General features: G+C 40.0%; 1 protein-coding gene across 1 annotated transcript in view; it reads right to left on the reverse strand.

Annotated features, from left to right (window-relative positions):
• The window catches only part of THADA (Thyroid adenoma-associated protein homolog), a 139,928-nt gene that overhangs the window by 59,659 nt on the left and 64,201 nt on the right, over nucleotides 1-16,068 (reverse strand). Inside the window, exons 13-14 of the mRNA XM_067155258.2 lie at nucleotides 9,939-10,125; nucleotides 2,156-2,333 (exon numbers count right to left, since the gene is read on the reverse strand). Of these exons, the coding sequence (XP_067011359.2) occupies nucleotides 2,156-2,333; nucleotides 9,939-10,125 (365 nt within the window). The remainder of the gene's footprint in view (nucleotides 1-2,155; nucleotides 2,334-9,938; nucleotides 10,126-16,068) is intronic.

Genomic DNA, 16,068 nt, shown 5'->3' on the forward strand with positions numbered 1-16,068 from the left:
CTGATCACGTGAATTGGGAGTGTTTCCCTGTCCAGACAGTCAAGTGATCACGGTATTAGGTATCGTCCATTTGTTATATTGTCAACAAGTACCAGTATTCTGTCTTCACGTTTCATTGTTTCTCAGTTAAGTTTTCTTGTGTAGGTCGATCTTTAAGTTAAGGAGAAACGTGGGAGTTATATGGCTGGGTTTAAACTCAAAGTGATAAACTATACTGAAGAATACAGTAACAGAGCTGCCAGTCGAGAATTCAGTGAGTTTAATGTTTGCTGCTGGCATAAACAGAAAGCTGCGCTAGAAACCACAAACCAAAATGTTAAGGCATTCGAAGGGCCGAAAACTAGTAAGTTACCTGAGCTGGAAGACAAGTTGCTTCATTACGTTACAGAGTTGCAAAATGATGGCTTTGGTATCTCGCACGAGATGCTACATTTCGAAGCACGCAAACTAGCGATTAAAGGAGGAATCAGCTGTTCGGATCTGAAAGTGAGCCGGGGTTGGATCTGTAGATTCATAACATGAAAGGGGTTGTGTCTATATGACAGCCATATGATAGCAATGCAGAAGAAAAATAATTACCTCTTATCTCAAATTGGCAGTGCAGATCAAACCCCAATGAACTTCGACATGCCATGCAACACTACCATTAACAAGAAGGGAGAATCTAGCATGCTTGTAGGTACAACTGGGTGTGAAAAACAGCATTGCGCTGTCATGCTAGCAATAACCACAGACGGAAGAAAACTGCCACCGTATGTTATTTTCAAAAGAAAAACAGTGCATAAAGCAAAGTTTCCCAAAGGCATTCCTGTACTGGTTCAAAAGAAAGGGTGGATGGATACAGCTCTTGTAGAGAACTGGGTCCATATGGTGTGGGGAGCACGGCCAGTTGCACTGCTTCGACGCCCAGCAATGCTAGTGTAGGACAGTTTCCGCGGACACTTCATGGAAGACACAAAGAAACGTCTTCAGGAAATGAAAACTGATCTTATTGTAATTCCTGGTAGACTCACATATTGTCTACAGCCCTTGGATGTTTCCGTCAACAAGCCCTTCAAGGACAACACACGTAAATTGTACACCGAATGGACGGCAGGAAGGGAGCATCAGCTGACGCCAGCAGGAAAAATAAAGAGGCCGTCAGTTGAACACTTGTGCGACTGGGTTATGTGGGCATGGGTTATGGTGTCGACAGACATTATTGTGAAGAGTTTCTTGAAGACAGGCATCGCAAATGCGTTGGACAGGAAGTCAGAATGATGCAGTATGGGATTGTGGCCAGAATGATGCACGCGAAAATAGCTTGGAGACTAAAGACAGTGACAATGAATAGCATAAGTATGTCAGTTGTCTTGTTTCAATAGCCTAATGCAAATTTTACATTTTTTTTGTTTTCAGGAATACGATCTTTCGCACACAAATTCCCGCATATAACACGCACCGAAAAAGTTCACACTCTTATTTTCTGTCAAAAACGTGCGCGTTATATGCGAGCAAATACGGTATTTGTTTTAACAAGGATTGCTTGATTCACCTCAAGATATGTCTTTTGATACCATATTTATGCGAATAATCCCCACACCCTAACTTTAAGTAGGCTTATTTTGAAAAAAAGAAATGCCAACTTTGACGCAAAAAAAGTATCCCAATTTCGTGCCTCAAATTATTTTTAAAATGTGCGGGTATTATTCGCGTAAATACGGGTATTAAGTATGATTTTTTTCCTGCAAACTATAAGATAAAATGCTTATTGACGGTCACTATTCACAAAAACGTATATTCTGGGCCAGCCTTTTTTAGAGCATTTATGCTGAATAATTCTTCCATACATACTTGGGGCCTATTGTTGATGGTTTAAGCGCATAAGCCAAGAAAGTACCGTGCATATAGATAACTATGGTTTTTATAAGTAAATTTTAACATACAAAGCCTATTCTTATATCCGGGCCGAAACAGTACTTTAAAATGAATTTATGACAATAAATTTCATTTGTGCAAATTTTATATTGTAAAAGGACATGGATACGGCTCACCACAATGATACTAAGGAAAAAAAATTATTCTTAAATATTCTTAAGTTTTCTTAAATCAGATAATAAAGATAACCAGAGTTTACAAACTTTATGAATAAGAGACAAAAAGTGCTGAGTCTCACCTAAGGTCCACATCTTGCAACAGCTGACGGATGCAGAAAAGACTCCCGTACATGGGAGCTGTGCCAGCTGCCATTAAGAGGTTAGATTTCGCTACGGCTAGCTCTCTCTCCAGCTTATGTTTCACCACTTTTATGATCTGCAAAACCAAATCCTTTTGATCCCATTCATCTGTAACATCTGCCAAATGGCAGTAGAATGTAGAATTCAGACTACATGAAATTGTTCATCACAATTAAAGGACATGTTAAGTCACTTTAATGCTGAATGCAGAAAAGTTGTTGTATACCAGAGGCGGGCAAGATTCGCACCACCTACGCACTAGCATGTCGTTATCCCGCGACCACATCTGGCTAGCGCTCTGGCTATTCCTCACCGCTGTGATTTTCAGTGGAAATGTGTGAGAGAGACAGGTGTGTGCTGCCAGTTACAGCAAGCAGGGGTAAGCAGAAGGTGTGTTTCTACTGAAATGATGAAGCAAAATCCACATTCACAGCCTTCATAATCAAACACAATACGATGGCAAAAATTATATTAGGCATAGTATTTTGTAATAAAGCACTTTGCACACAATTATATGTATTCACTCTTTTCATAAAAACAAAGATGGGACATGTGTTTTATGTATGGAACAAGGACTCGTGATACAGTCAATCGCATGGAGTTGTTCAGGTTAAAGTTCATTAACTCCCACTTTGCTGGGACTTAGTCAATTTTGTAATCGCATACATAGCTGGAAATGAATATTGAAACTATTTCAGCAATTTGCCTGTACAATCAAAGATATTGTTGTTGAAGACGTATTTTATAAAAATCGTGCACATTACAGGATTGCAGAAATATGTCCTTGAACTGGGTGTTGCACTGCAGCTATCAGCTCAAGGGAAACATCTTTACCCAACCCTGAGAAAGGTCTGATAAATAAATCAGTCTTGGACTCTTAAAACCTCTTTAGAAACAGACCTGCTGACAGGCTGGTTGCATGCAGGGTAAGGGGTGCAGAGGGTAAACATGGCTGCTGCACATGCGCCAATCTCAAGTTTCAAGGCCTGACAAGAAACATCTTTTCTGTCCGCCGCGATTCTTGTGAACTAAGATGCTGCAGTGAAGTTTCAAATTGGCCGTTACACATTTACTGTAAGTACTGTATAATGAACAGTTTAATGAAGAACACGCATCTCTTTCAGAGAGCTCGCACTGTTTATCATGACTAATATTTGTAGCTTAGTGTAGTATCTGTTACTCGTGCGGTATCTACAAGCTGCCGCGACTTCTCGTGAGACGCAGATAGTATGCTTGCGCCTTGACTCCGCATATCGCCATCTAGTCTTTACAGCTCAAACTATTAAGATAGACGACAGCTGCTCCCGGCTCCTTGGCTCTGCCCGCGCTCATGCTATTGTCTAAAGTTATAAACTTCATGGCCGTTCCGTATTGAACCGAGAATCACAAAAGTAATTTAATATAATAGAATCCATCTTTTTTTTTTTTTTTTTTTTTTTTGCTAGGGGCTTTACGTCGCACCGACACAGATAGGACTTATGGCGACGATGGGATAGGAAAGGCCTAGGAGTTGGAAGGAAGCAGCCGTGGCCTTAATTAAGGTACAGCCCCAGCATTTGCCTGGTGTGAAAATGGGAAACCACGGAAAACCATCTTCAGGGCTGCCGATAGTGGGGCTCGAACCTACTATCTCCCGAATGCAAGCTCACAGTCGCGCACCTCTACGCGCACGGCCAACTCGCCTGGTGAAGAATCCACCTTTTCAATACACAACTGTTGCACATAGGTTATGTTACAACATTTTAATTATAATAGTACCGGTTTCGACACGTATACAATGTCATCATCAGCCATAGATAAAACCAAGTTTTATCTATGTGCAACAGTTGTGTATTGAAAAGGTGGATTCTATTATATTAAATTACTTTTGTGACTCATGCTACTGGTTAAGGAGCGGGCTCTCTCATTGCCAACCCATGCTGTAATGGATGAAGTGAAGAGAACGTTAAAAAAAGCCAGATAATACTAGAACTTTGTTATTTGCTGATGAAACTGTGGGTGAACACTCAGTACAGGTTCAGTTAGATGGATGGCGAGATGTATTAGAAGAATGGGGCATGAAAATCTAACAATGGTGACGACAAGGAAACAGAGGATTGGAAGATGCATAATAAAGTTGAGCAACAAGCCTCTGGAGGTAGATGACACCTTCAATAATCACTCGGGATGTGAAGTGTCACAAGATGGGACTATAACACAGATCAGTAACAAGAGTACAAATAGCAGGAAGATTTTACCAGAACAAAGTAAAGAGGTGTTTATACAAGAACTATTTTGTCTCTATTATGACATATAGGTGTAAATACCTGGGAAGTGTAATTGAAGAAAATGGAAGAAACAGGATGAAATCAATGAAAGAGGAAAGTGTGCAAATGGATTCTTCAAAAGTGTGGGAGGATTCTTGTGGAACAGGGATGTACCACAGAGATATAAAGGAATTATCTACAAGACTTATTTTGTGCCAATTTTGACATATGTAACAAATTGTGGGTGATGAAGGAGAGGGATAAAAGTAGAATACAAGCAGTGGAAATCAAGTATCGGTGGTGTCGTGTAGGTTTAACAAGAATGGACAGAGTAAGAAATGAGAGAGTTTGTGAAAAGGTAAATGATGTATCCCTACAGGAAAAGATAGAAAAATCAAGGCTGCAGTGGTATGGACATGTTAAGAGAATGGAAGAAGAGAGAATACCAAGAAAGATGTTAGAAATGGAGTTGAAGGGAAGGAGACTGTGACCTAGGCGAAGACCGAGGGACAGATGGCTGAAAGGTGTAAAGCACAGCATCGAGGCAAGAGGAGGGAACTGGACGGCAGTGAGAGAAGAATAGTGCCGGACGGACAGAAAACAATGGAGAGGCTTATGTTTCAAGCAGACCCAGCCTATGGTTGGAAACTGCTCCAGATGATGATGATGATGACATACTGAGCAGAAATATGTACTACAACACCCAGAGAGGAAAGCAGGTCAGAAACATGCTCGGAAAGATGAAAAAGGACCAAACTAAAAACAGACATATGAGAAAGGCCGGGGATAAAGTTACAAAACAGAACCAGAACAGTGAGAATAATGACCAGTAGGCTGACTTGGCAGGATAGAAGTACAGTAATAAGAACTCCTAGAGCAATGATGAAATGCAAGTTGCTGAAACAAGACCGAGGGGGAAATCAAGAAAGAGGTGGATAACCAAAGTAGAGGAAACAATGGAGGGAAGAGGTATGAACCGGCCCCCACAGTGTTCAGAGAAGAATGGTGAAGGAATATGCAGAGGTGGTGGTCAATGGTCCAAGGAGGCAGACAGAGGGTATGCAAGAAACAGAAGATATTCACTATTATTACATCTTTCACATATCTCCAAATACCTTTGTAAATATTAGTACTATCAAAATACTCTCCATAACCAAGAAAACACAATTCCTGATCTCGTTTTTACCCTACAAGTTACAGTTCATGAATTTGCATTTTATTACAAAGTCCATCAATGGTGAGAGCCACTAACATGGAAATATTGTTCAGTTGTCATGGTAAGGAGTTAACACGTTCGCCGCCGCTTGGATATGGATAACCGTTACCGGAGTACCGCAGTATTCTTTTTGCCTAACTGCATTTTAGATTATCATCTGAATTGCTTTAGAAGACATGACGCACACGGTGCATCAGCGGCACCACCGATGAGCTTTTTGCCCGCAGTGGCGTTGGACGCAGCATGTACGTCATGACAGGTAATGAAAGAATATTTTGTTCGGTCGGAGGTATTCAATAACTTTCCTGCAACAGATAAACATGTTTTTGAACATTTCTGGCAAATCCATGTTATTGCTGTGTGAACAATCGCTGTACAATGGAACCAGTCAATAGAGTACCCTCTAACAGTGCGCTGCAACAAACTCTGGTATAAATGGCATTGTTTGGAGTCAATTACTTCTGTCTTTTGCGGAATTTCACAATGTTGCTCAAAACGCAAGCTTGGCTGTCCTGGACACCCTTTACAGTAGAGCATGCAGACCTGTGCCACCGCCCCTTTCTAACATTGTCTGCACGGCTTCCTTGATCTACATCCATTCTCCTTAGCCACACATTTAATGGCAAAATGCAAAAATGTGTTCCTGTAGGCAGTATGATAGATTTTGTGAGCCTACGAGACGGTGTTTCTTCTGCTGAGAAGGCCCTGCAACTTCACTATTTTCTGTTGACAACGCAGAAAATTATGTTGAATTGTAACAACTACAGAGATAGTAACTGACGATTGACCTGATGCCAGAGGGAGCCTATGTTTAACAACAGCTTAACAATGCGCAGATAAGAGGTCCACTTGTTTAGATAGGTAATGGCAGAAATATAAGCTTTAATATCTGGCTCGGAGTGTGACACACATGTCGTCATCGGCTGCAAACGTGTTAACTAGAACGGTGCTGGTTGTTGTCATAACTGTTTTCATAAGGCATAAAACTACCTTTCTGCATCATGAAAAAAATAAAATAAATGATGATGATGATGATGATGATGATGATAATAATAATAATAATAATAAAAATAATAGTAGTACCTACTCTCATGAAAATCCTGCAGAAATCAGGACTGAACCAGAAGACCCATAACCATATCCAGCAGACTTTAAATAACACTAGGTCACGAGTCAAGTTCAGAGGAACGCTCTCAGAAAGTGTTGATATCAAGACAGGTGTAAGACAAGGAGACGGCTTCTCCCCACTCCTCTTTAACTTCTTCTTAAGATGTCGTCTCCAAAAGAAGGTAGACGATCCACACGGGCAGCTCTGATCTTGACGTTGCAGCATTGCCAAGTGAATTTGTTGGAATATCTCTCAGGATCTTTAATGCAGTGGTTTCCTGTTGCCTTCTGCATCCTAATGCCGTTGACCAAACTGGTTCCTCTGCCTTTGGGAACAATTTCTTGTCCCCAGGACAATAGAGTGCCCTTACCCATAACTGCTCATCCACTCTCAAAGAGACTGTTGGCACTTGGTATAGGGGATCTCCTTATAACGGGAGATAATCGATCCCTTCATTCGTTAGCCATCTCAATATAAAATATTATTTTTACATGCAGTCGTTGCCCCCTCTCTAGCGCGGGGAGGTGAATGTCAGGATTTCACCGTCATTGAGAAAAGGACCAAATGGCATTTCCTTGTTTCTCAGGTTTCACTGGAAAAGGTACTTAGAGAGTGGTGAAAGGAGTTAACTAGACAGAGGAAACCATGTGGTATCTCTTTGGGACACGAGCGCAATGGACTGAATGTTGATTGTCTGGCATTCGCCAACGACCTAGCACTTCTATCTAATTCAACAGAAACAACAGTGAAATGACTCAATGTTCTCAGACAATAAGCAGCAAAGGTAGGGCTACACATTTCGCTTAGGAAAACACAATACAACACAAACATCAGTGAATCTCCTTGTACACTGCATCTGAAGCAAGGAACGATTGAGAAAACCAACAGGTTTAAGTACCTGGGAGAATGGCTGGAACCCAATCTCTCCGAAGGAGTAGCATTGTCAACTCAAGTTAATAAGCTAGAACTGGCATACCAACTGACCAAGAACACCTACAATAAAAAGTGTCTCTCCCGAAACACTAAAATGAAGCACTACCAAACAGTCATCCACCCTGAAGCCTTATGTGCTTCAGAATGTCTAATGTTCAACAGGAAGGGACTCACGGACAAGCTTGAAATTCAGGAGAGAAAAATAGTGAGGAAGATATTAGGACCAGTCAAGGACGAGAACCAATACAAAAGGCGACCCAACCAAGAGCTCTACACATACTGTGAAAAAATTCACTAAGCGTGGCCAGGAAGAGACGCCTAGCATTTTATGGACACATCTACAGGATGCATCGTGCCAGCTTCTCGTTTACTGGCAAGAGAGGAAGACCAAGTACTATGGGTGAAGGAAGTAAAAAAAGATCTGCAGGAACTGGGAGGGACAGAAAGAGACTTAAAAGACCGGGCATCTCTCAGGATGTTTAAACAAATGAGGTTCAAGGACAAAACACCAAGGAGGAAGACATGTTCCCTGTGGACAAAGGAGAGGAAGGAACAACACAGCCAGAGGACATGCAATTACTGGGCAACCATCAAACATAATAGTTGAATATCGTGGTCCTTACTTGGCCTATACGAAACAATAATAAATAATAGTAGGGCCTATTACCATGTACAGGATATTTGATTTGAAGATACAAATGGATCTCTGTCAGGTGATCTATGGCTAGTTTTAATTAATTCTGTCAGGTGAACACCAAATGTGTCACCAGAGATCTCTTACACATTGACATCGTACAATATGGAGTGCCAACTAAATATTTCTCATCCTTCGGAAATTGGATTACCTCAGCCAAGTAATCAGATCCACAGTGGGAGCTAAAGTATTGATGATGAATATGGAGATGAGAAAGAAAGCATGAAGGAATGAAAAATGGGGAAGAGAGAAATCATAAAAGGGCTTCTATGTCATCAAGAGTGGGATCTACCTTGTTTCTTCGGCTAACCCTAGGGCAGGGATGGTGAACATTTCACACACGAGCACGGTTTTTGTGGCACACCGCACAACATACTAACATATTTTAATGTTTTTAACATGTAATAAATAGGTTCAAAATCTAGCAACATAGCATATTTTAACACTACGCTTTAATAAAGATTTATGTCACAATTAATTCTATGGCCATATTTTTTACCAATTTTATTAGGTTAAAGCAAAAATTAGTCTTGTTCTTAAAATTTACCAATTTTTGAAATGTAATCTTCGGTGTGAAGTTTGCAAAATAAAATCATGAAACACTCAGCAGAATGGATTTATATGTAACCTAACCCCATGGCACTATAGCCTTTGAAAAGCCTTGGCCTACCAAGCAACCGCTGCTCAAACCAAAGGCCTGCAGATTACGAGGTGTTGTGTGGTCAGCACGATGAATCATCTCGGCAGTTATTCTTGGCTTTCTAGACCTATCTCACTGTCAGATAGCACCTCAATTCTAATCACGGAGGCTGAGTGAACCTCGAACCAGCCCTCAGATCCAGGTAAAAATCCCTGACCTGGCCGGAAATCGAACCCAAAGCCTCTGGGTAAGAGACAGGCACGCTACCCCAAAACCACAGGGCCGGTGGATTTTAATGTAATGCACTCTAATACCTGAATACCACAACAGGATGTAAATGGATCACAGAAGTAAGAGAGGATCTGAAGGAAATAGGCCTTACAACAGAAGGCACCATAAATAAAAGTGAATACAAAACTCAAGAAAATAAACCTCCGCTTTACCCTTACACGAAACAAACCAACAACACGCATATTTTCAACCAAGGAAAGGGCATGAAGATCAGAGCGTCTGAAGAAGTACTGGGAGGACCGCAAAGCCCAAACAATCCCTTCAAAGAGACCTGAATGATGGACTGACTAAAGTGATCCTATGCGGTCATAAAAGAGAAGAAGAAGAAGAAGAAGAAGAAGAAGAAATGAAATTTAATTAGGTGGTTTCATGATGATTTTAGAGGAAGATAACTGATGGCATGCCAGAAAGTAAAAAGGAATAAACAACACCTTAATTCACACGCTAGTTCGAAAAGGTTTGCCAACCCTGCCCTAGGGTCATAGGTTCTTACTAACAGGTAGTGCAGCAGGTATCAGTTTACATTTTCTTTAGATTCAGTATCATTCTTCAAAGGTGTGTTAGAGAGGCGCCTCTGTATTGGTTTCCAATTACCTGATGAACTATTGGTTTCAATATCCCTGATCTTCAGCTGCTCCAAGACAACTTCACGAATGGCAGAGGATGTAGAAAAGCCCACAATGCAACGCAATAAATATGCAGCTGTTATGCAGTCTGGAGGGCGATTGCTTGAAACTAATTGTAAACATCCCAGCAGTAGAGACGCCACATATTCCACATTCTACAACACAGACATAGAAGTATCCTGATATAAAAATAGTGAATATAATATTTTTAAACTTCATTTTTTGGGGGGATTTTAAAAAATGGCATACATTTAAAAAAACTGGATATTGAAGAGATGTGAGCACATGAATTAATTCCTGAATACCCAATTTTAAATTAGTTTTATTCTGAAATGTTTATTATACAATGTCGCATAACATTCCTATCCTGGAAGCCCTAAAGATAGTTATGATTTTAAACTTGGAGTTGTTAACTGGCTACAAAATTTAAATGCTGATATGTAAACTTATTTATTTTCATACACTTGTAAATTTATTTAAATCACTCCTAATTTTTTATTACTGGAACATAATAGTATTAGCATTACTTTATTTCCATAATGTACAGGACATTATGGGTTACAGTACAAAAGCTGTCAGTGGACAGATGGAGTGGAATGAGTTTAGTAGATGAATAAGCCTGGGTGGAGTGTTTAAAGGTACAAAAGATATGAAGATAGAGATGGAATTAAAGAGAAAAAATTGGGGCAAATATTTTTGTATAAAAAGAGGAATTAGGAAGAGGAATAATTTTTCAAGGAAAATGTTACAATTTCTTTGAAATGATTTAAGAAAAGACTAGATAAACAACTTTTTTTTTTTTTGGCTTTACGTCGCACCGACACAGGTAGGTTTAAGGCGACAATGGGAAAGGAAAGGCCTAGGAATGGGAAGGAAGCGGCCATGGCCTTAATTAAGTTACAGCTCCAGCATTTGCTTGGTGTAAAAATGGGAAACCACGGAAAACCATCTTCAGGGCTGCCGACATTGCGATTCGAACCCACTATCTCCCAGATGCAAGCTCACAGCTGCATACCCCTAACCGCATGGCCAACTTGCCCGGTAGAGTGAACAACTGATAGGGAATACCATCTGGGTGACGGCCCTAAATGCTGATCAATGAAGACTGATTGATTGAAAGGAACCGGTCCCATATACACAACAGTGCTACAGTACCACATGACCCTAAATCGCTATATATAAAATAACATGTCCTGACTGACTGACTGATTCATCAACGCCAAGCCAAAACTACTGAACATAATAAAGAAACGAAAATTTGGGGATATATTTGTATTACAGTGCAGGTGCTCACTAAGGAAAGATTTGTGGATATTCTGTTGCTAAGGAGGTAAACTTTTAAAATAAGTATATGTCAAAAACATAACAGTTTAAAGATGTGAAAATTGGTATTTGGAATCTCCTTTAAAAATAATCATATTCTTTTTTTTTTTTTTTTTTTGGAATATCCACTTAAAGGGGGTGTGGAAAGGGGATTGAATACTTTTTGTGAGAATACTTATATCTTAAAAACTGAAGCTGTTACAGTTGTGAAAATTGGTACTTGGAATCTCATTTAAAAATAAAAAACACATATTCTTTTGTTTTTGGAAAATCCATTTAAGGGGTGGTGGAAAGAAGTGAAAAAGGGGGTGAATTTTTAAAGTGAGTATATCTCAAAAACTTAACATGTTACAGACATAAAAACTGGTACTTGGAATCTCCCTTAAAAATAAAGAACCATGTAATTTTTGTTTTCAGAAAATCCACGTACTGTATATGGAGGGAGATAGAGAGGGGGAGAAGGACTGATAAAGGGGTTAAATTCTTTTTTTGGGGATACTTACATCTCAAAAACTGAAGATGTCATAGATGTAACATTAAAATAAACACGTATTTTGTTTTTGTTTTCATCTTGAGAAAAGACTGTTTCTCATATGTAGAGTTCTATGTCACATGTTGTAGAGTTAGCTCTGCCAGTAGCCTAGTCAGCTTAGCCCCAAAAGGCAATGTCACAAACGTGGTTTACAAAGAGGATGTACGGCAAATGAAACTCAATTTTTTGGCGAGTTTTTTACTAGAGGGATTTTCCGATGATGTCTTAGTGCAGTCCTGAGAATGATTACTATTATCAAATTAAGAATCCACGCGTATCAGCTAGTATAATATAAAACCATATAATTACATATTTACAAACTTCTTCCTGACAGCCTGTTTAAAATCTGCTTGGGGTAGAAGCTTCTTCTGGGCTGAGAGACCAGTTGTTGATCAGAACAATTGTAAATAACCCCTGAGAGGAAAGCAGTCGAATGGACAAAAGAGAGGGAATCGGACAGTACCACCACAGGACTTTTGAAGGAAATAGAGAAGTATTTACTTCATAACAAACGATAAGGAAAGGAGGGAATGGCTGGAAGCGGAGCCTCTCCTCATAATCAGTCATTCTGAGTTTTCTCCAGTTTCTTAAGGTTTTCACTAGATGTAGGGTAGCAGGTCCAGAACTGACTCTTACAGCATTTGAAATCCACCCCTGGAGGAAATTTAAATTGGACCAGTGTCTATAAAGTGTTATCACTGATTATTGTAACCGACCGACTGACCAACCAACCAACCAACCAACCAACCAACCAACCAACCAACCAACCAACCAACCAATCAATCAATCAATCAATCAATCGATCGATCAATCAATCAATCAATCAATCAATCAATCAATCAATCAATCAATCACTACCGATCTGCATTTAGGCCAGTCGCCCAGGTGGCAGATTGCCTATCTGTTGTTTTCCTACCCTTTTCTTAAATGATTTCAACGAAATTGCAAATTTATTGGACATCTCCCTTGGTAAGTTATTCCAATCCCAAACTCCCCTTCCTATAAACAAATATTTGCCCCAGTTTGTCCCCTCGAATTCCAACTTTATCTTCATATTGTGATCTTTCCTTCTTTTAAAGACACCTCTCAGACTTATTCGTCTACTAATGTCATTCCATGCCATCTTTCCACCGACAGCTTGGAACATACCATTTAGTGCTTTCTCCCAAGTCTGCAACATTTTTGTAACGCTACTCTTTTGTCGGAAATCACCCAGAACAAATCGAGCTGCTCTTCTTTGTATTTTTTCCAGTTCTTCAATCAAGTAATCCTGGTGAGGGTACCATACACTGGAACCATAATCTAGTTGGAGTCTTATATGCCCTCTCTTTTACATCCTTACTACAACCCCTAAACACTGTCATAACCATGCGCAAAGATCTGTACCCTTTATTTACAATCCCATTTATGTGATTACCACATTAAAGAAGCCCTTAAAAGACAGTTATTTAAAACATGTTGCATATTACTATTTTGTAACATATTCAGAGAATAAACACTTCTCCAATAAGGAGCTGCCCATGAGGACAATGAATACTAAATACATTTATGACTATATACAGGATTTCTCAGTATGGATAATGAAACTTTCAAGGCTTTGAGGACCACATTTTTATCAACGACTCTGGTAAATTGAATCTTGAGCAAAAACTTAGGAACTGTTCCTCTTGCACCAATCATGAGGCCTATAACCTCGGTGTTATCCAGTCCGTATTCTCGTTAGTAGGAAGGGATAGTTGGTTCGTACATGCTTTTCTTTTCCTCATGTTCTTCATTTGGCTGATTAATGTGCAATTCAAACCAAACCGTAGGATCAATAATATATCCACTGATGTTATTTTTTAAGGCTATCATTTATTTTTTTATTTATTTTTTTTGCTAGGGGCTTTACATCGCACCGACACAGATAGGTCTTATGGCGACGATGGGATAGGAAAGGCCTAGGAGTTGGAAGGAAACGGCCGTGGCCTTAATTAAGGCACAGCCCCAGCATTTGCCTGGTGTGAAAATGGAAAACCACGGAAAACCATTTTCAGGGCTGCCGATAGTGGGATTCGAACCTACTATCTCCCGGATGCAAGTTCACAGCCGCGCGCCTCTACGCGCACGGCTAACTCGCCCGGTGGCTATCATATCAATCCTATGGGTACTACCATTCGCTGACAATCCATAGACCTCTTCATGCACTGTGTAAGCAGTGTCTCGCAATGACTGAGCGATGGAGCTTCGTATCGCATGGTGTCTAGTAAGTTGCAAGGTTTTGCGATAGGGACAGTATCCCAGGACATGAGAAGAGGTTCCTATCTTGTTGTGGCAATGCCGACCATGGTTATTGTACTGGCACCTGCCTGGCATGGCTCGAATGGCTGTGACATTAGCGGTCATCTTTAGAGTATCACACCAGTCACTGCAAGACAGGCCATCGTGATGTATTATCCAACTGTTTGCTGAAAGGTTTACTTTAAATAAGATAACACCTTTTCCCTTTTAATTTTTTCTTTTTGCTATTTGCTTTACGTCGCACCACCACAGATAGGTCTTATGGCGATGACGGGAGAGGAAAGGACTAGGAGTGGGAAGGAATTGGCCATGGCCTTAATTAAGGTACAGCCCCAGCATTTGCCTGGTGTGAAAATGGGAAACCACGGAAAACCATATTCAGGGCTGCCGACAGTGAGGTTCGAACCCACTATCTCCCAAATACTAGATACAGGTCGCACTTAAGTGACTGCAGCTATTGAGCTCGGTCCTTTTCCCCTTTAAGGAAACTGATACCATTTTTGAAATTCCTGATCTCTCAGTAATATTATCCTATATTCTTGGAATCCAAAAGCCCATTCTTGGAATTTAATAAGCTGACACAAGGTGTAATGTGCAGATTTTGTAGGCATTTGTTACTCTCCTCAGAGAGATGCCTACTTCCCAAAATGTAAGGATTTCCATTTACAGTATTTGTATTTTATCATCATCAGCATCTTCATTTCCCGTTTGCAGCTTCCTGGGTCGAGTTATAAATCAAGGACCTCCATCGCTGCCTGTCTCTCCACCACTCTCCTCCTTTTTTAGGTACATCTTCTGGTTTTCCTCCCCTCTTCTCTATGCACTCCCACACTGAATCTGTCCACCTCTTTCGGGATCTTACTCGTGGTATCTTTCCTGCAAAAGCTTTTTTTTGGCACTCTCTCTTCTCCCATTCTCATTATATGCCCATACCACTTTGACTTTGTTGTTTCTATCCTGTCTTGGTTACAAGATTCCTGTCCTTTTCCTAATCTCTTCATTTCTAATTCTATCCTTTCTGGTCTTGCCCTCGATACCTCTTAGAAATTTCATCTCCGCTGCCTGAATTCTACTCTCTTCTCGTTTTGTTGTAGTCCACGATCCAGCTGCATAGGTTAGTATGGGTTCATAATAGGTTGAATATAATACTTTCTTACATTTCTTTGGGACATCTTGGTTCCATAAAATACCCTTTACACTCTGGTAGAAGCTGTTTGCTTGTTGTATTCTTTTTCCAATTTCCTCGGTAATCTTTCCATCTTCTATGATCACACTTCCAAAGTACTTGAAACTTTTAATGACTTCCAGAATTTTACCATTCAGTTTTATCTTTCCTCTTCCTTCATTCCTTCCCCTTGTCATCACTATTGTTTTACTTTTCTTTGTACTCACTTTCGTCCCAAATTTTTCTATCTCTTGATTCCATACATCTACTTGTTTTTGCAATTCCGTTTCATCCTCACGCCATACCACTATATCATCTGCAAACAACATGGCTTTTGTTGCCTGTTTTCCCAATCTCTGTTTAATGTTCTTATGAATTTCATCCATGATTAAAATGAATAGTATGGTGGATAGTACACTTCCCTGTCAGAGACCAGTTTCAATTTTAAGCCATTTTGTGTTTCCTATACTAGTCTTCACACTACCAACAAAATTTTGGCACATAGTTCTTATCATTTGCACTTCCACTCTGTTAACATGTTTTTTCCTTAATGTGTCCCATACCAACTGTCTGCGCACACTGTCATAAGCCTTCTCAATGTCAATAAATGTCATCACTATGTCTTTTCCAAACTCCCCTCTTTTCTCCATCATATGTCTTAATGTAAAGTCCAGGTCAAATGTTGACCTGACTTTCCTAAAACCATACTGTTTTTCTTCTATGTTTCCTTCCAGCTTCCTCCTCAGTCTTCCTTTCAACACTCTCAAATAATTGCATTTTATCATTTCCCTTTTTATG

Source organism: Anabrus simplex, chromosome 11 (genome assembly GCF_040414725.1).
Source record: "Anabrus simplex isolate iqAnaSimp1 chromosome 11, ASM4041472v1, whole genome shotgun sequence".
Taxonomy (NCBI): Eukaryota; Metazoa; Arthropoda; class Insecta; order Orthoptera; family Tettigoniidae; genus Anabrus; species Anabrus simplex.